Here is a 20,191-nt window from a genome sequence, read left to right as displayed (position 1 = left end):
ACACATGCTTCTTCCATCGCTGAGCTTGAGAGCGAAAGAAAAAGAGCAGGATCGTGCTACAGCAGCAGAGTAGCTTGCTGACTCAGATCAACAGTGGACATTATGGGAAGAAATGATGACGAGCTTTTGACCGCTATCTTGCAGATGCAGATTTAGTGGAGCAGACATTTTAAACAACGGGATCGACATCTGGCTGTAGTTATTCAAGACGGTCACCAACTAACGTACTGAAATTACTAAATTATTAAAAATGCTTTTTATGTGCAAAAAGTGTCAATTAGATAGATAAACATCACATAAACTAGATCTGTAAATCATTTTCCTCATCTCTAACTCTCACAACCTTCCCCTCATGATTTAGATGGTGTTGAAGGTAGAAAAAAAAAATAAATCTATGCAAACAAATGTAAGTGTTCCCGTCATGACAGGATATCTGGAAATCCATTTGGTATAATTTAGTTTGTTGTGGTAAGCCCCTTAGGTGACTTATGAATTTACCAAATGTGGGAAAGCAGTCTTACCCCTCCTAAAGTCTTCAATGAACCGTGTATCTTTTAACACTTCCATAACAAATTAAGGCTATGTTGCATCTGTGCTTCACTACAACCAGCTGGAATGGTATCTTGGGGCGAGGAAAAATTGCAGGCAACAAGGGAGGTATACCTGCCATAAATTATAAAAGAAATGACTTGAGATGAACAACCAGCAGAGCTGCAACAAGTACAGGCACATATGGTGAGAGGATAGAGGTGTACTTACAGTATGTCAAAGCTTTTTCAACAATTGTTTTCACAGTTAGACATTGGATGTGAGCACTTAACTTAAACCTGCTATGTCACAAGATAGATATAAAGCACAAGGTGAGGTCAAGCTTTTCATTTAACATGTCATTTTACTTTAACAATGGCAGGCAGGCATCAGAACGACATACCTGAGGTCAATATAAAGATGTTACTTAGAATTTGCCACATCTTAAAAATCAGCATGAGGAATTCTCCCTTGACTCCTTCACTAGGTCAGTAAGAGAAAAATGATCTCAGTCAAGTATACAGCTGCTGGAAGAAAAAGTATTTCTTTTAAAGACCTGGTTTTGTTGAGACTGTCTCAGAATAACTCAAAATAATTACTGTTGATGCATAATGAATAATGTCAGATTACTATTCCTTATTTCATGGGCTAATTGGGATTTTTGGGGTAATGCACGGCCTATAATAAGATAACAAAAATTATGCGTTCAAATACTGATTTTCACATCAATTAGCATATCAACGAAGCATTCAGGTCAGCGATAGATTTAATTAAGTTAATCATTTTACTTCACTTTCAATAATGCCAACTAATCAACCACTGCCAATTTCGCCCACCCACTAATAAAACCAATGTAACATAGTATCATGTATTTCTGATTGCCAATAAACACTGCCAAACAAGCCTTTTGCCATGAGAGTATGACAACTCATTAAAAAAAAAAAAAAAGATGTGCTATTACTAAATGCAGCTAAAAATACAAGACTTCTCTTCTCCTTTGTAGCTGCACAACATAACGCTGTTGCACTCAAATCCTCTACCACCACCCACTAAAGGTCAGAACAGATCGACCCGCAGTGGACGAGTGTGCTCTGGCTCCAGACTCAGCTTGTGCTCGTCTTACTGGGACATTTGAGTTAACTGTTGTGTGACTGCTCCTTTAACTGTTACCATCACCATGTTTACACTTTGTGCGAGAGGCTACCTTTAAAAAAGGTAGGGCAAGGAACTAATAATTGCTTAATACAGAAGCAAAAACAGGCTAAAGGAAATAAAATAATGAATGTAAAGGTAGAGATTAATAATTTTCCCAGAAATGAGACACTTCCTGTGCCAGGAGCAGGAGCACACTTTCCTGGGAATACCAGCATATTGACTTGTTTTTAAGGTAGAACTTCAACTACAGTCAAAAAACATCTGAATGGGAAATTTAAAGCAACACCAAATGCAACAATGAAAAAATATGCCTATGCCAATTTAGTGTATTATTTGGTGGTATTTATAATTACTACAGCAAAAGAACACATTCAAAATGAGCGGTGTTGTCCTGTGTTTATCTGAGACTAGGATGTCTCCTAGAGTGCCGGTGGGCAGAACAGTTCAACCAGGTGATCTGGCGGAGCAGAGACTCGTGTGCTTATGATGAATATTGCATAAAACTTGACAGAGGAAACAGAACTTAACTTTTAGATACTGAAATAATCAATGAAGATATGCTGCTGTTCCTCGTGCGTAGATGTGCATCGTCTCTCAGCAGCCGCACTGCTATGTTCACTTTTTAGAGAGAGCATCATAATTCATATTTTCCTCATTAAAGATGTATTATTTTATCCACCCCCAACCACTCCCCTATTAATCAGATTGGTATTTGTTATGACCCAACACACCCGATCCTGAGAATATAACTGCAATCCTTGGATCTCTAATGCAGAAGTTGAAGGAGCTGATGGATTAGATTTCACTGGAGTCGTACCTTGTATGATTTAATGTGACAAATAAATTGATTGCTAACATTAAGTTTGCATGCAGCCTGAAAGTTAATTTGGTGCAATCACAGCTGACAGCAGCCACTCGTAAAGTATTTACATATTTCTGTAGTAACAACTATATCTTGTATGTATCAGCATTTTTGGTTTATGTCTACAGTGTAATGAGTTTTTCTTGTTATATTATATTTCTTGAGAAGTAGTTTGGATGCGTTTTCCCTGGAATCCAGTTTCCTGGGATTAAACAAGTTGTGGCATTTCCTAGTATGTGTGGGTAATGGTTTAGTGGAAAAAAACAAGGGGGGGAAGTCGGATTGTGAAGAGTTTGTGATGGACTTTTGAGCGCTGCCTATTTATTCTTTTACATCAATGTACACCTGGGCAGATTAAGCATAAAGCAGCATGACCTGGCAGCTAGTTCTGGAAAGTCACAAAGAAATTGGGCAACATGGACACCACCCGTCTCCAAACCTCTGAAAAGACTTTTCCACGGCTTTCAGACTTTTCCACGGCTTTCAGACTTTTAGAAAAACATCTAAAAGAAACACGTAAGGGGTGGACTCTAACTATTTTCTTATTAAGTTATTTGAGAGCACTTGTTGTTGAAGCCAAACCTTTAGGGCTTGCAAAAAAAAAAAAAAAAAAAAAAGATTATTATCTTCAAAGGTAGTGAAAAAAGAGCTGGCACCTCACCTACCAGAAAGATGTTGGGCAATTTAAAAGATAATTTTGCAAGAAAGTTGTAGTTTGTCGCCGATTTGTTGTATTCCCATTTAGTTTCGTGTGAAACCGTTCAGTAAACTACATTTAAATTACAATTGAGAAGGCGATTGAGTGACGTCTGACCCATTTTCTTTATGTCCGTCTGTTTATCTTCCTCAGCCTTGACATCTTTGTGCCTTCACCACTCACTCTTATTCTTTGTCTCGCTGACAAGAAACAAAGTGCAAACACACAAGTAATGCTCTTCCTTCCTTCACTCCAAAAACAAGCAGAAAACAAGCAAAGATGAGTGTTTGCATGTGTGCAGAGGAAGACGCCACACTATTTGCAGAGACAGACAGACAGACAGACTGATGACCATAAAACTTGGCACAAAGAGAATCTCATTGAAAATGTACAACTTGCATAATGTCTTGTTTCTTCCGTTTACACTATCTGCACACTCTGGTTTCAATAGTTAAGAACGATACAGCACAATCTGCATGTGGAGAGCTTAAGAAAGTTTTTTCTGGGAATAGGGTGAAGACTGTACCAGCCTCAGTTGAGCTACTGCAGATAAACACCTGAGCTGCTGTCTGCATACATCTGGAGCTGCATGGACAGCACAGAATATGTTAAGTTACATAACAATAGAACTAAGAGAGAAAACTGTAGTCGGAAAAGATAGTCAGCCTGCTGACTGACCTAGTTCATTCTTTGACAAATTGTTATGTAGCAGCTAATACTGCTCTATGGCGACGGACAACCAATCCTCTGGAAGGATTAGCATACTGAGAGGAGGGAAAGCTAAATACTGAAAAGATAGAAAGTGTGAGGTCTCTGGAAAGTGACTTTAAAGTAATAATTTAGACAACATTTATCAGGTTAAATGTCTGTATTGAAAGGTTATGACAGAGAAACCAGTGTTGACAGGCTACATGCTTTAAGAGGAAATTATTCCCACAAGCAGTTCAAAACAAAAGGTGCTCCAATATAGAAGATTGGAGGCAGAGCACTCAGAACAAATGGAGGCCAGGTGTCCAGTAATCCACTGTCCTGTTGACTGAAACCATATTAATCTGAGGGTCAGTCGCCGATTTATTAGTTTGACATTCATTATCAGCTCACTTCCTCTTCTAGAGGGTTTCAAAAAAGGTTTCATAAGCATGGATGGAGAAAATTAAAATCACGCAGTCCTTCAACTCTATTGGATAAAAAATGATAATCCATTTATGTCTTCATTTTAGCTTTTGATACACACTGTGTGTTGTACGCACCCAAAAATGTGTGCTTTTTTTTTAACATGGTCTCCACCGTGGAGGAACCTGAAAACACAGACTGGCTGTTTAAGCTCGGAAGAGGAAAACTGAATTTTAGGAAAACAAAGTAAATCACTGAGCTGCCAGAACACCTACCTAAAAATGTATGCAGTTTAATACATCATTCCTGCTTTAAATTCTACCTTCATAAAGATAAGATTTTGTTGAAACTGTTTTAGAGAGGTGTTGATTTGAGTTCATGATCATCTTGCAAGATGTAGTTTGCAGTGCTGTTGAAATGTATCACAGTAGAGAGGTTAGAGACTCATTGACATAAATTAAGCTAACAAAAAAAAGTTTAGTTTACTCATTTCCCCGTTACATAAACGTACTTTCACAAGACCACAATGTATACCAAGCCTGTGGGCAAACGTCCAGAGATAGATGGGAGAATGTTGCGGATTGAGCACCACTCCTACTTAACATGCAAGTGCCAAAGTGTTCAAAATAGTCCCCTTCTGCCGGCTTCCAGTCCCATTGCCTGCCATTTCACACCGCTGTGCTGTGGGTGGTGACCGTAGCGTCATTCGCACATGACAGTTGGCTGCCTGGCTGGTCAGAGGTGGGGCTGCCTCTACCAGGCAGGATGAAAAGACGGCAGCAACGGCTCAACACAAGGAGAGAAAAGTTAGCATTTTAGCAGAGAGCCGCCTTCTGCTTAAAATAGATCAACCAAAAAGGTTGAAACTATTGATCATACTGCATCAGCATTGGTCTGTACGAGGGCAGTGGGTTAAAAGTGAACAGAGTAAAAGTGATGGCTTCTAATAATGTGGCTCAAGAAACATCCAGACTTTGCAGGAGTGTAGTTATGCAAAAACTCTGGAATTGATTTAAGTAGCTGTGAGCAGATCAATAATTAACAAACAGCTCTCCTGTTAGACTGAGGCAGGAGCTAAAAAAAATTACAATACCTTCCGCCCTAAATTTCACACCATTGTTCTCAGACAACATAGTGTTTTTAGGTGTATTTGCACAATACTGCATACACAGCAACTACAGCTGTACAGTGAATCACAACATGCCTACGTTAACTTCATGACAGACACAGAGAGAGAGACAGACAGAGACACAGAGAGAGAGAGAGAGAGAGAGAGAGAGAGAGAGAGAGAGAGAGAGAGAGAGAGAGAGAGAGAGAGAGAGAGAGAGAGAATGAAGGTTCATTTTGTGTGTAATATTTTTCACTTCCTGCCTCTTCAGGAGTGATAAGAGTAAAAATTCCTGTTTGACGAGAGCACAAAGTCCTACTTAGATATTACAGGATGAGAAATCATCACTTGTTTTACAGACGCCAGCAACTGTGACGGTAAAAACAAGAGAAAACATACTAGACGATAGTCGCATAAACTCACTGGTCATGGCCGATCAGCTTACAATTTGGCTGATTTAACACAAATATTTGCAGCCATTAGTTCCCAATAGTATGCAAAGGTGCGTCAGAGGATTTACAACACTCTCAACTCTTATGGTCCATTTATTGAGGACTTCAGAAAAGTTTATTAAGCCTTTTTCTCCACTGGCTTTGGGTGAGAAAATCCAGTACTGATGTGCAAAATTATCTAACTTCTAGGTTTTCAAAGCCTTTGTCCATTGTGAACACTGAACGCTTTGCTTATCACTATGTAACTTGGTCCACAGCCACAACACATAACATCTCATGGGTCACAGCCTCTAATAACCTGGTGCCAAGTGGGCCTTGGGTCTGAGGACATGAGACAGAGCTGCACGTAGGCCAGAGTGTGGCTGCCTGCAGGATAAACAGTCATTAATGTGAAGGAATTGTCTGCACTGCAAGTAGTAGGCTTTAACATATTTGTACACAAAGGTGCATTACAACAACGTTATAGAACTCTACCATTCTCTATGGTTGCTGTAAAAAAACTACCTTACATTTTAACTTAACACACAATTTCTTTGCATTAAAGATCGTTTGCAGGGACTGAAATAGATGATTAGCACATGCTTCTTGTGTGATCTAGTGCTTTTGTTATAGCATGCTTTGCTGATATAATCCTGAGCTGCACATAGACCGATTGACCCGCCAGGAAGGTGGAGAAATAGGGGAGGAGAAGCGAAAGGAGCAATGGGGAAGGAACGCAGCAGGTTGGGAAGTTCAGGAATCTCAGGATATGATGTAGTGTTTGCCCAGGCCTGGAGGGAAGGAACAGGCGTCCCTCAAGTCTCGACAGAGAGAGAGGAAAGAAAAGAAAGAGTTCTAGGAAAGATATTACCTAAGTCAGAACAAGATGACATTACCACTGTCAACAAAATTAAACTGTTGAGTACCATAGGACTGGTCTATTGAGTGTAAATTCTAGCCTGTATGCTAGATGATGCCACAAAACCGGACAGCAATTCTGGAAACATGAGTGCCAAGGAATAAATGGAAATATGACACCCCATCTGGCTGCTATTGTTCCCCCGGCACTGTTCCCTCTTGAACCTCAGGTGTTTGTTTTGAACAGCAGCTTTTAAGTTCAGAGGCTCCTTTTGTGACAGGTATTAAACCAGATGTATGTTGCTTTGCGAATATTCAATTAGTGCTGGGCAGTATACCGGTTTTAATTTCCCGTATGATATTAATTTTTCATATACCGTAATACCGGTGCATAACCGAAACAACTGCTGTCGCTCTTCAACAGGCAGCAAAATATATTGTTCGCCGCTACGAGCGCCACGGTCGGAGCTAGTTGAATTGAGAGGGAACCCTAAACATGGTTATAACACAACAATTAATAACCCACAACTAACGCTCTCTAACAGGACAAAACACCATGACACAACAGTTTGTGACATAAACAATTTGTAACACTAATAATTGTACATTTATAAAAATTACACCGCCGAACAGCATGCTGGGTACAGCTCGCTAGCTACCCCGGTAGTACAAGTCTGCTAACAGCTGGGAGAGGCTCCATCGCTACATTAAGAACAGAAAAGCGCGATACAGGAGGAACAAAGAGACTTTTGCTTTTTTGGGTATTTTGGTTAGACACATATGCAACGCTGATTACCGTGTAATATGTGTGGTATTTGTTATAAATGTAGTTGGTACATAGAGAGTGATAAGAAACTGTAGTGGAGGGACTTAGGACCCAGGGGAATGTAGGTGGAGGAAACAGGAAGTGACGGAAGACACGCCACACAAACAGCTGTTCACCACTTGCTGGCCGGTTGTTGTGTTAAAAATGTCCGCTTAATAATTAAAGTGCTAATTAGCTCGCTAACATTATTTTTGGGGTTAATTAATGCGTTAACGCGGAAAAAAATACTGTGATATACCATGAAACCGCCAGAATCGTACAAAATACCGTGATACACATTTTTGGTCATACCGCCCATCTAACACATTCTCTCCTCTGCTCTCAACAGTAACTCACAGTGTGCATGGATAGAGCTCCAGGCTCTGAGCTCAGACTTCACTGTTGTGTTTCTGACAGATGACATAAGACCGGGACCCAGAGAACCTGACACTAGATCAGCAGATAAAAGGGTCTGGGTGGATCATGGCGCTATTGTGGCACAGTGCTCCTAACTAAGCCTGAAAGGCCTTGGAGTGGAGGTTCAGATGCATTTCATAGTAATCATCAGGCTTCGTCAGTTGCGGAAATTGAATATGTTTATCTAAATATTATAAGGGGGTGACTTCCTGTTTTCCCAACTTATGAACTTGTATGTGCTGTCAGCTTTTAAATGACACAGTGGCCCATTTAAATTGACTGAAGCGTCAAAACAGTGACACTTTTTCCTCAATATATTGAAGAGTAGAAAATTCCCAGTAACGTGAACATTGTTCTTCTAACGATAATATCGTTGTTGCAATAACTTTCCATAGTTGTAAAATCCTGCTATCATAAACTGCAGTTTTTTGGTGTCTGTTGAGTTTTCAAAGCATCCACCCCCTTCAGGAATATGACGTCATTTAATGAGAGTTATTTATTTAAATCCAAGATTTGCTGTCAATGAACACAACCAAATATCGATTTGAATGGAAGCAAGCCGACACGATTCACTGACAACAATGAGAATGAAGACAAAGTACACATGTATGAAAGGTTTCAAAACATAAATGTCAACAAAATGACTTCAATCTGATCTCAATATGGCCGTACTTAAGGCTAACATAGCCAGTAACAATACTTGGACTGTAATCAACTGATCCTACACAATTTAGTCCCATCATATCTCTGCCTACATTACCTACAGACCACACTGTATTATGTGATTAACTTCTGCCTGCCTTTATATCAACTGCACAATCAGTTCGACCTTTGAAACTTAAATAAACTACACGATAAACGTGCTGTGATAAATAATCTGAGCCACAGATCATTGGTCATCTCGATACGTGACTGTTTGTTTAATAAGATCCCAGAAATCTTGGTTACCTGGGTTGTACTGTGCCCCCTGTGGAGTTTGGCTGATAATATTTCATGTCCAATTTACTTTCAGACAGGCTACCTGGCATGTGCGCTGTAAACTGATACGGAAACATTTGGAAAAGCAACAGCGTTATGTGACAAGCAGTGAGGATCATGGATGCAACAAGGTACATTATTTTGAGTAGGAAAAATATAAATTAGAGTAGCATGCAGTGAGCACAAACGTGGGGAAACGTAAGTGTCTTTCTGAGTGGCCGTCTGACCAATTGTAGGGGTGTTAATAAAACAAGTCATATTCAGCTGAACATGAGGCAGTTTTGCTTCCTTCTACTCCCCCTCCCCCATCTGGATATCTCGCATCACTGACCCTTGCTTTGGCCTGGCCTACATTTGTGGCTTTATACACCACAAAAAAAACTAAAAACAGTACTGTCACTGGCTTACCCTCAAAACCGCACAAGTCACAAATAAACTGTAAGGTTGGAAGTATATAGCCTAGTCCAAAAACAACAGATTTGGCATCCTTTCAAACTGCAATCAACTGTTTAACTATGTTGACTGCCGTCACAGTACTGTCAGCGAACACCAGTTGTCACACTATGACTGCAGCTCAGTTTATGAGACGATGCCCAACTCCACGCCAGATGAAGGAGCGTGTGAGTCATCGTCACATCATTCATGACTTGCCAGTTGATCCCAAAAAAAGAGAGAATTAAACATGAAACGACTAAAGCAGTATAACTCTGCATAAGAGGAACTAGACTGAAAAAACTAAGAAAAATAGAAAAACAAAACAAAGCTATTATATATTATATTTGTGCTGCTGTAGTGCTAAATTATTAAAAGGTTTAAACCTAAAAATATAGCATTTATTGTTAAATATGAGCGTATTAATACATGGAAGATGGTGAAAAAGATGGAAAAGCAGCTTTTCATTTTGTTTGCAATTTTTAGGATTGGGTTCGTTATGTCAACACAAAAAAAAGGCAGTGCCATATCCTGCATGAGCTTCCTTTTGACATGTTCTCACTGAACAAACAGGATTCGACAGAAGAAAATGGCACACCTCAAGGAGTGGTGGGATTCACTCACAGTATGGCATACAGCAGAGGCCTGGGCCTATATTTAGATATATAGGGGTACTTGGGCTGCTGCGGAAATAAAGCTGGACTAAGTTATAATGTTATTTATTTAACTATTTAAAGGAAGAAAAGAGCTTGAATTTGGAAAAAAAGATTCCGGGGCAAAGGTGCAGCACTAATTGCAACACAGAACGAGTTAACACAAAAGAACATGCCTAAAAAATAAAAACCTCTCATGCATCAGTGACAACATACATCCACCAATCATATTTTGACTGACAACACATAGAATATGAACCAGGACAGGTCACATTACATTCTGAATTAGATGTGGAGCTTGAGAGAAAGATGCTGTTTACAGACTTGAGAATTAATCCTGGCAAACTATGTTCAACTGACATGTTCAGACAGGCACAAGTACAATAAAAAGAAAGTAATTGACACATACAGGCGGGCACACACAAAAACATACAGCATTACCATGTCTCCAGGGATCCTTGGGCTCCACCGCTCCAGAGATAATATCCTCATCTGAGGGAAACGTCACCCGTTTGCCACTTGGTTTGTGTTTATCGTCCCCGTCCTCCACAGAAGGGTACAGTCCAGCTTGGTCTGTGGCAGAAGCTTCTGTGCTGCTCGTCTGGATGGCGTCTGACAGGCTCTCAGCTGGGACATCCTGAACCGTGGACTCCGAGTCTACGGTATTGTCCGTAAACGATCTGTCATTTGTCGATTCAGCCTCCAACACTCCGCTCTCATCGAGACTCAGATCCACACCTATGTCCATGTCCCCACCATCGTCCCCTTCTTCCACAACAAATGTTGCAGGATCAGTGTCCTTATCATCCTTCATTTTCTCCACCCCAATATCACCCGTGTGCTGCTCATCATTAGAAAAGATCAAGTCAGTGGGAGTCCCTACCGCAGGGCTGTCTTGAACAGTGCTCTTTCTATTCCCATTGACCTCGTCAATCTCCAGTGTGTCTTGTGCCTGGTGGTGGTTGTCTTGCTCAGCCGCTTGAAGGTTGTCAGTGAGCTGAGGCATCAGGTATGTTTCGGAGGCCTCTGTGGGAACAACGTTGGGTTTTTCTGTGTTACTTTCTGTCATCAGTTCAGAGATCCGGGGGGTGACCCCTTCTGTGTTGTTGGTTGTGTTGCGATCATCGCCCACGTTGCTTTTTGTCTTGACATTGCACAAATCTAGACACTGCTCTTCGAAATTCATGTTTTCATTTCCAGTGAAACTCAAGATAGTAACTGTGCCAGACAGCCTAGATATTAGGTTAAACAGTGACTAGTAACCAACTGACATGGATAAGCCTGTCTCACGACAATATACTTAAATGTGAACCTATACTAGTCCTTTATCCACCAAATTATATTCAAGTGCAATAAGAAAACTATACCTATATTTTAACTAATTTGTTGTACAAGGGGTGAATTAAATAATAGTTTTCAGAAACCGAAAATCACAGGTGACTTTGGTGCATCCTTAAAAAAAACAGCTAATTAAAGTGCAATTTCACACAAAATTTCAATACAACAAATATGTGACAACTATGTGAAATGGATACTGTTGCAGTAATTATCTGTGTGCCAAACCAGGCAACTTTGTTGCACTTATCACCACCCAGGCAGGCAACCACCTCTTAATAATCTCTGCCAACCTTGTCCTACAGGAGGGAAACGAAGAAACGCTCACTGTGGTCAGCACATCGCCAACAATATTTAAGAAGACCAGGGCAGTCAATAGAAATTAACATGTCCCTCAGGGAGCCTCCATAACAGAGAGAGCTTACTGCTCCGACACCAAACCAATTAATTTGCATGAATTTGAGCGAGCTAATGTTAGCTAGCTTGCTAAAGTTGTTCTTCCAGGCCCGTGTGCGGTCGCATGCCAGCTTCTTTACGTGAGCCCGTCTGTTTCTCCCACACAAAGTCCATATTCTTCTCGGTCAACAACAATATGTTCCGGCTGTAGAGTCTCACCCTCCGTCGTGTTGCTCGGCTCGCATCACAACCGTCGATCAGCCAGGAAAAAAACAGGCGTCACACTCCGCGCAGTGACCATGTTTCAATGGCTAAGGTTTGCGCTATAGGGAACCGTGGCGAAGCTACACCTGCCGGTACAAATGCCGCTAATTATTATGAGATTATAATGGATGTTCCGACCGCACAGGTTTTGTAAGTGTTTCTCTATCCGGGAGAAGTACGTTGAACCTGTTTTGTCTGGCGTTACCATTCGCTAGCTTGTTGAAGTCCAACAACTGTTTGTTGTTCACACGTCTTACGTCAGCACGTCGTTACCCACGGGGGCATGTTCAAGAGACGCAGTGTTGTAGACCGTTGCTAAAAACATAGGTTTAGACTAGGAATCGTTAGTTCACAGGCTAATTAAGACAGGGTTGCTTACTTTTGTATTTATTTCACTCCTAAATATATTTTGATTGTATTGGACAAATGCCACATCAATGTGATCTTTCTTCCAGTTTGATCTTGCAGTTTGAACTTACACAGTAAAAAGGTCAAGAATAGCAAACAATACTGCCAAATAAGTGTGTAGTTTTTCATCGTCATTATGCCCAACCTTCTGCCGGGTTGTTCATTTATTTAGATAGTCTTAAGTAAATCCTGACTAACAGAGACTGGGCTTCAAATGCTCTACACAGCTATGTTGTGAAAGAGCAGATAGTTTCATAAAAATAAACACATGGGCAACCATTTAGGAGGTACAAGGAACTGTCTAAATTGCCTTGCCAGGTCGACCTTTGTTCCAGATTTGAAAAAAATAAAATCTAAATGGGAGAAAGAATTTTATAGCCATTACACAAATTGATTCATATTTCAGAGATAATTCAAAAATATTTTTAAGAATCTCTGCCTCTTTGAAAGTCAATGAAAATGTGAGCATTAAAATCTTCAGTTTAAGTTGCCAGTCATTCCTTACTGCCAATACAGTCTTCACATGGTTAACATTTTGAGCCACATTCAAAATTTCTTTTGAAGTCTTGGGTGCAAGGGCCAAAAGTAAACTGCATCAATGTCAACTTCAATGGCCGCATGCACCGTCTGGACAGCAGGTTGATAGTTAACATAGGCGCACAGAAGCAAGACCAGTGTAGTTACCCTTCAAAAAGTTCATATCACTAGATTCCTCAAAAACCATGAAATGCTTAGCTGCATGAAGTAGGCAATAAAGCACACTTCCTAAGCGTTCAGAGAAATTTGCTGGTCAAACGCATATGGTGGACAATTTTCCCCAAAAACTTCTGCTTCCAGCACCTTGCTCAACAAGTGTCAGGAAATAAGAAAAGCAAACTTTAAGAACATAACATTTTTAATATGAAATTTGTAAAAACACATAAATTCACAATCAAAACTCTTGGGACTGAACATCTTTAGCCGAACCATCATCCTTGGACATTTTGGTCTTCTTAGGGAGAAGGATTGCTTGGATATTTGGGATGACACCACCGTCCGAGATTGTGACCCCTGCCAGCAGTTTGTTGAGCTCTTCGTCATTTTTCACTGCCAACAAGATGTGGCGAGGAGCGATGCGGTGCTTCTTGTTGTCGCGACAGGCATTTCCTGCCAGCTCCAGGATTTCTGCGCAGAGATACTCCAGGACGGCTCCAAAGTATACTGCTGCGCCATTGCCAATCCGCTCAGCATAGAGGCCTTTCTTCAGCAGCCTATGGATACGGCCCACTGGGAAAGTGATCCCTGCTCTGGAAGACCGGGATACTTGAGATTTTGGTTTGGGTACAGCTTTCTTTGCACGGCCAGACATCTTTAGTCTTGAGTTTGGAGAAAATCAATTTAATACATTTTCATTTAGAGAAGAGTATCATTAAAACAGCTGTTGTGTTTAAAATTAAGGCCTATAGAATTTGAGGTCATGTTTAAACATTAGAGCAAACACTGTCTTATGCACAAGATAAGAAATAATAAAGTCATTCCTCTTGCAGTGGGCCACATCAAACACTCACCAATAGTCTGCACTTCCTTCGCATTAAGACAGCAGCTACACACTGAAACAAAGAACGCTGCTTTTATATGAATCAGGCAGTAATCGGTTGATTGCTGACACCTGGCTCCTCTACATGAGAATGGACGTTGAAAGAACCACAGACGTCTGTGCAAAGGGAATAATGCAGTCTTGGAGGCTATTAAAAGATACAGAAATAATCAGTGTTAGATAAATAAAAAGACATAAGAATGAGGAAGTAGGTAAAACAAGATATGGTGTGAGACAAGAAGGACAATCCACTCAGGTCAGATCAGCTGAAGTTTTGGGCCTTTTTTGCAATGGTAATTTACTGTTCTGCTGGAGTGGAAAGAAAATCCTAGAAAATTGACATATTTATAGATGCTGCTTGGAGATTTCTAGGTGTGTGAGTTTCTGGAAAAGGTGTGCAGCAGCAGTTGAGAGAAGCTTTTGGCTCTTAAACACCTGGAAAGTAGAGAGTTTATATCAGAGAGGGAAGTAGAAGTTTTAGTTAAAATCCAGTAGTTTGTGGCAATGCAAAGGTTTGGATGCCAGCCGCCATTAAGTAACAAAGAAGAACAGCTTACAATTGACAACGTTATAGACTGTTTGATATCCCTTGCATACATTTAACTGAGTAACACTGCACGTGGACACAAGAGTATGTTGTGCTTTTCTGCACAAGCACATATTTTCCTGTGGAAAGCTCCAAATACCAAATATTAATATTTGTGTGAAACCGATCACAATAACTGCACAGCAATTAACCTTTTTTTCTTTAAGATTTCTACAATGAGTGGCAGCGTGATTACCTGAATGTACTGATGCTATATGTGCATATTTTTTTAAATTAGTGAAGAAACACTAATTTAATAAGAAAGGGAGAGAGAAGTTTCAAGTGATAATGGCAGTTAATGACAAGGCAAAACATGAACAAGATTTGTATGAGTAATAGGCAGTGGTGGTATATAACTGATAACATTTTTGAGGCCCTTTTTTGGAGTATTTTCATTTTATGCTACTTTATATTTCCCTTCTACAACCTTTCAGAAGCAAAAATCTAATAATAAAATGTAATATTTAACATAATACAACAGGCACTCTGATGCATATTTAGCACTTTTCCTTTTGATACTAATATATTGTTTTCCTTTACTTAACTATAATATGTGTGTGAAGAAAATAAAACTTTTGGATAAACAGCTGTTTGATTGGACTTAAAAACCCAGAGCCCTTAACTCTGTTTTATTAGTGTGCTAAAGTGAGCGCAGCAATTACGATCTAAATTAGCTCTTTTTGTAGTAAAAAGAAACATATCGTCATTTTCTGGTGCAAAAGTGTTTTGCATGCACAGTGCGGGACAAATGTCAAATTGAAGCAAGTGTAGACAAGTATTTAATGTTTACTTTTGAACTCTATAGTCCTCTACTGTGTTTATTCTTTCTTAAACTCCTTTCAGAAACGCATGCATCAGGGCATGCTGCTTATAAAACATATATTATTTTAAACATTAAACAGACAATGTAGCATGTCATCTATTCCACCCATTTTAATGAATTTCATCTCATAATGTGCTGAAAAACATCAACAGCAGATGGCAGCACAGACCTCAGATTTAACCCGTAGCTTGTTGCAGGTTGTCTTTATTGTTTTTTACTTAAATTACATATTCTTACTAAAGGAGCATTTATAAAACCACATTTAATGGTGTCATGATCCTTCACTTTATGATTAGGTGCTTGACTGTGTCTGTCTCCTTGAGCGCCTGACGTGCTTACTAATTAACTGCTTAGGGGGAGTGATGACTCATCTCTACTGTGTATCAAGTGTTTCATCACAATCAGAAAAAGACAGAGATAAACAGGGATTTATTTATGTTCAAAGGTCTAAAAGGCAACTCCAGTATTTTTTCGGTGTAATTTTTGAGGTTGTATCTAATTTTTGACAATAAACACTGTTCAAACTAAGCATCAACATTAATTCCTGACTTTGTAAACAATAGTTTGACAAAACAATCCTTAATCAAGGTCCACTTATTGGCTTTTTCAACCGTGTTATATAGTCTACTATGCCGCGAGCTCAGTACTGTTTATATTTCCATAATCCACATAATACATATCGCCTTTTTCAGAAAGTAAACTCACATTTCAATACATCCATCCCCATGGTAACTGAGCAAGCTCCACTTGCTGATGAAGACCATGCGAAACGGTTGAAACAAAAAGCTAGTAATTTAACATTATGTCGATAAATGATTAAACTATTTAATTGAATGGACAGAGGGGGTTGATAGTAAAGGTTAGTGCACATCTTTTTAATACAAGTGGGATATTTCCTATAAAACTTGATATTAAATTGCTAGTGGCACACATGTACTGAACAAACAATACCTCCCACTAAAAGTAAATATTTCAACATCATAAAGGAGTCACATGTTTTTTTCCCCAAAATGTTTTTTCACTTTCTTTTTGCTTCAAAGCAATGACTGGTAGCTCTGTCATTGTCAATATCCTCATTGCCAAATTTTAAGGCAACCAGCTTCGTCCTTTGTACCTTTTGCTTCCCCATGTACCGACAGTGAGCTATGGAGGAGAGACACAGAGAGACATTTTGACTGTTCAGATTCACTTTAAAACATGGCAAAGAGCCAATTGCAGAGCAGCGGGAAGACAAATTAAGAGGGGACCTTCCCAGCAGGTTGTCCTTGGACAGATTAGATGTGATTCTGCTCAACCTCTCAACATCCTCCCGACACGAGGAGGACAGGACGGGACTCACAAGCTGTCACAGAGCAGTTCCCATGATGCATATCTCTGGAGCCTGACTTTCAAGTATGTAAAGTATAAAGCCAGTGCACACATTGAGTTGGTTCCTAACACAATTTATTTGCACTCAGTAGAGACTAGATCAGTGCATAAGTCGTAGTTTTTCATCATGTGAGTTGTCATCATTGAAGCAGGCCAGCTCTTTTTTGTGCCGTTCTCCTGAGAGTCTTCGTCTGGATAAAGGCTGAAGGCCGTCTGTATTTATTAGCAACAGTAGCTACTAACACTGAAGTTTGCAGTCTGCTGCCGAGTAAGAAGAGGAGATGAAAAGGAGAGTGGAGGAAGTCATGAAATGATCCAAACATAGGATTAAACTCAGAGATTGAAGGCAAAACCAGACATCAAAGCCCCTAACAAGATTTCTTTTATGTCTGCTAACCCACTATAAGTTAAATAAGACAGTTTATCTCTCCCTGATATGCAATTTTTCACAAAATTGACTGCTGAGTTTACAGGTAGGTCTTTTTCTCTGTTTTTCCACTAGACAGGTGGACAGGTAAACAGTGAAGGCAGCCTCACGCTCTCTTTGGCTGACACACTGAGGCCTTTTTCTCTTTTCCCTGAGCAGTAATAAATTTGAAGATGTGGCTTTTAGGATGATTGCTGTTACTTTGACTTCTAGTTTTTCCCCTTTCCTCACTTTTATGGAGATGTCAGTGGCGGACTACAGGACATTGTGCCCGATCTTAGGAAAGCAATTGATCTTCTACAAGAAGCAAAGTCAAAGGTCAATGACTTCTTGCGTAAGTGCAGACACACTTGTACGATTATAGACATGCTTTCACATGAATAGAGTGGTGTTCATATTTGAATTACTGACAATTTTCAAACGGCAATAACCCCACTGAAAATACCTGGATTTCTAAAAAGTATTTATTGCAACTGTTCACCTCTTTCAACAGATAATAGCAGATTCATCATAAACCACTTTTTCCACATTCATAAATTCCTAGATGACAGCAGCATTAGCCTCATAATGCCTCATTGACAGCAGGAAAAAAGGTGTTAAATACGTCTGGCCCCTCGTGTAATCTGCAGTCAATAAAGACTAAATTAATGTTAGGTGTTCAGACAGTAATTGGAGAGTGAGTCATTCTCTGAGTGCATCTACTTTAATTATGAAACCTTATGGACACCCACAGTGCAGCCGGGTGTCTTAGTCCCAGGATCCTTAGGTGCTTAAAGTCTGTTGCCTCCTGAAAAAAATGCCTGCGAGGCTGTGATTGTTTTTCCATGACTTCTTTTGCAACAGCCTGGACTCATGCAGTCCCATTAAATAAAGGAAAACTTTGAGAGACTATGCCTCAAAATTATTTCCTGAGTGAAATCTTACACATTGCGTGTATATTTGGGTTATGTGTAAATTTTACATAATGTGAACATTAATTGTATTGTTCTGAAGCAGCTTTTAAAGGAATAGTTTGACATTTTGTTAAAAACTCTTTTTTGGCTACTTCAAGCCACATACTTGGTTTAAGTGTTACTGTACACACTGTTTATACATCAGATTAAAACATAAATGAGTGGAACTGTGTGCTTATTATGGCATGCTGCATCAACATGCATCATCATTGTCATTATCGTCATCATCATAATCATCACAAGATTAAGAGACATTTCTCTATTTTTATGAAAGATGGACTGGGATGCTGGAGCCTCCACCGTGGTTGTAGCAGGCAGGACAAGGAAGGCGCTTCTTCTTCACAAAGTGTTTTAATGGCAATCATCAAGAGGCACACGCGCAGCCGTACATTCTTTGCAGGTTCTGGTTATCAATAATGTGCACAAGTACAAAAATATAACTCTATGTCATTCCAGATTAAACATTGAATGCAAACATGTGAATGTTTCAACAGCAATTTGTGATACGTGACTTAAACGTTGTCATGTCGAATGTAGAATAAATGAAGAATTGGTGACGACATGATCCCGATATCTAGCTTGTATCAGGATGAGCTGATAAACCTTTCTGGTGAGCAGAGAAATTGTACGTAGTGAAAGTCATTTAACATTCTGGCCACTGCTGAGAGCTCAAAAAGAGTGTCCATAAGGAGCGGTTTAGTTTACGGTGCTCCAATGAAAAGTAAATACAGACATATCTTAAAGGATAAGTTCACCTTTTTCATGTATGTCTTGTATCCATATGCATTTTACAATAGTTTTTGTTGTTGCTGTAATTGCTCCTCCTGTCCTCTCTGGCCGTTAAGAGATTCCTCGCCAACTTTGTGTAGTCTGATTTAGACTGAAGCCACATATTAGCTTGGTCATCCTGCTATGGTAAAGTAATAACATTAGGTTATGTCTGTTTCCAAAAGTAGTCCCTCCTGTGCTTACTATTTCTGGAAATTGTGAATTTTTTATCCTTTCCGGCCCTCCCTCTCTCGTATCATCCTCCTCTCCTCTCCACCTTCCTCAGCTTTTGCATCATCCTACGCATCTTTTATCCTCCTCAGGTTCTAAGCCAGCTGTGATGGCTACCATATGTCCATACCACATGTCACTGGTTTCCCAATAAAAGAACATTTCCCTTTTTAAACATTATGAAAACAGAGGGTGGACCTTGGGAGATATAAAATTGGTGAAGGATTTCATCTGCTACTGAACTCGTGTGTGGGGATTGACCAGAAGAAGACAGGCACCGCAAATCACTGCCACGTCATTAGAAGAAGGGGGAAGAACGAAGGACAAAGAGATTTTCCAATATTTTCCATCATCCACCCAGCCACCCATCCGTCCATCCCACCTGTGCAAAACTCCCATTCCTCCTTGCTTTTAATTCCTCCATCTGTTTTTCTCTCTTTCTTTTCAGTCATAAGTTGTTTTGGCTACTCTCCACTGTATAACTCGTTTTTTAAAATGTAATTATCTTCCTGTCCTTTCTCTCTCCTCTTGGTACTTAAACATCACACACACACACACAGGCATTTACACACTTCATTTCATTAAATATTCATTTCCGCCTGTCTGTGATGTGTTTTGGGGAGTTTCCTGTTCCCAGCCCTGCTGCTTCCCTGAGAACCGCCATGTAGGAAGTGGCTGTCCTGGAACTTGTTCCTCCTCCCCCTCCGACTAGTCACATTCCCACCCACCCTGCCGACCTAGTTGGAAAAGAGGGAAAGAGAGAGAGGGACTTCTGCCATGGAGGTTACTCTCCATTTAATATTAGTGGTTTCTGGATTCTGTTACAAAAATTGTTGTTCCAAAAGCCTTTTCCCAGAAAATATCACCTTGTTTACTGCACAGCCTGCACATCCCTGCTCGCTACTAAACTCAGCATATTACTCTATTTCACAGCTGGAGGTTTCTTAGAATTTGTCTAATTCTTTTGACAGAAACAATTCCCAGGTTGTCACTGGCATGTTTTGAACTTCAATCCGTGC

The 20,191-nt window shown here is 39.9% G+C and overlaps 2 protein-coding genes and 1 long non-coding RNA gene across 4 annotated transcripts in view; 1 reads left to right on the top strand and 2 right to left on the bottom strand.

The window, feature by feature from the left end:
* Nucleotides 1–12,269, bottom strand: part of ppp1r37 (protein phosphatase 1, regulatory subunit 37) — a 40,619-nt gene extending 28,350 nt beyond the window's left edge. For both annotated transcript variants that reach the window (XM_068711417.1, XM_068711424.1), the window contains exon 1: nucleotides 10,479–12,269. In XM_068711417.1, coding sequence (XP_068567518.1) covers nucleotides 10,479–11,223 — 745 coding nt within the window. In that variant the 5' untranslated portion in view covers nucleotides 11,224–12,269. The remainder of the gene's footprint in view (nucleotides 1–10,478) is intronic.
* A 1,048-nt stretch (nucleotides 12,270–13,317) lies between these two features.
* LOC137872921 (histone H2A-like) lies at nucleotides 13,318–14,024 on the bottom strand. The gene is made up of 2 exons (XM_068711434.1): nucleotides 13,988–14,024; nucleotides 13,318–13,795 (listed from the first exon to the last, which is right to left on the bottom strand). The coding sequence occupies exon 2, from the start codon at nucleotides 13,786–13,788 to the stop codon at nucleotides 13,372–13,374; it is 417 nt and encodes a 138-aa protein (XP_068567535.1). The 5' UTR covers nucleotides 13,789–13,795; nucleotides 13,988–14,024; the 3' UTR covers nucleotides 13,318–13,371.
* Nucleotides 14,025–16,557: 2,533 nt separating this feature from the next.
* Nucleotides 16,558–18,584, top strand: LOC137879994 (uncharacterized). The gene is made up of 3 exons (XR_011103779.1): nucleotides 16,558–16,817; nucleotides 17,462–17,554; nucleotides 18,448–18,584. It is a non-coding gene; the product is annotated as an uncharacterized lncRNA (long non-coding RNA).
* The last annotated feature ends 1,607 nt before the right edge of the window (nucleotides 18,585–20,191 follow it).

This window comes from Cebidichthys violaceus, unplaced genomic scaffold (genome assembly GCF_023349555.1).
Source record: "Cebidichthys violaceus isolate CVI_PGR_0920_01 unplaced genomic scaffold, fCebVio1.0.p SCAF_1, whole genome shotgun sequence".
In the NCBI taxonomy this organism is placed as follows: Eukaryota; Metazoa; Chordata; class Actinopteri; order Perciformes; family Stichaeidae; genus Cebidichthys; species Cebidichthys violaceus.
Note: the sequence above shows the minus strand (reverse complement) of the source record. Positions and strands in the feature narration are given on the sequence as shown.

Bases quoted from the DNA above. Each gene is read 5' to 3' on its own strand.
- LOC137872921 (XM_068711434.1), bottom strand. From the start codon at position 13,788: ATGTCTGGCCGTGCAAAGAAAGCTGTACCCAAACCAAAATCTCAAGTA.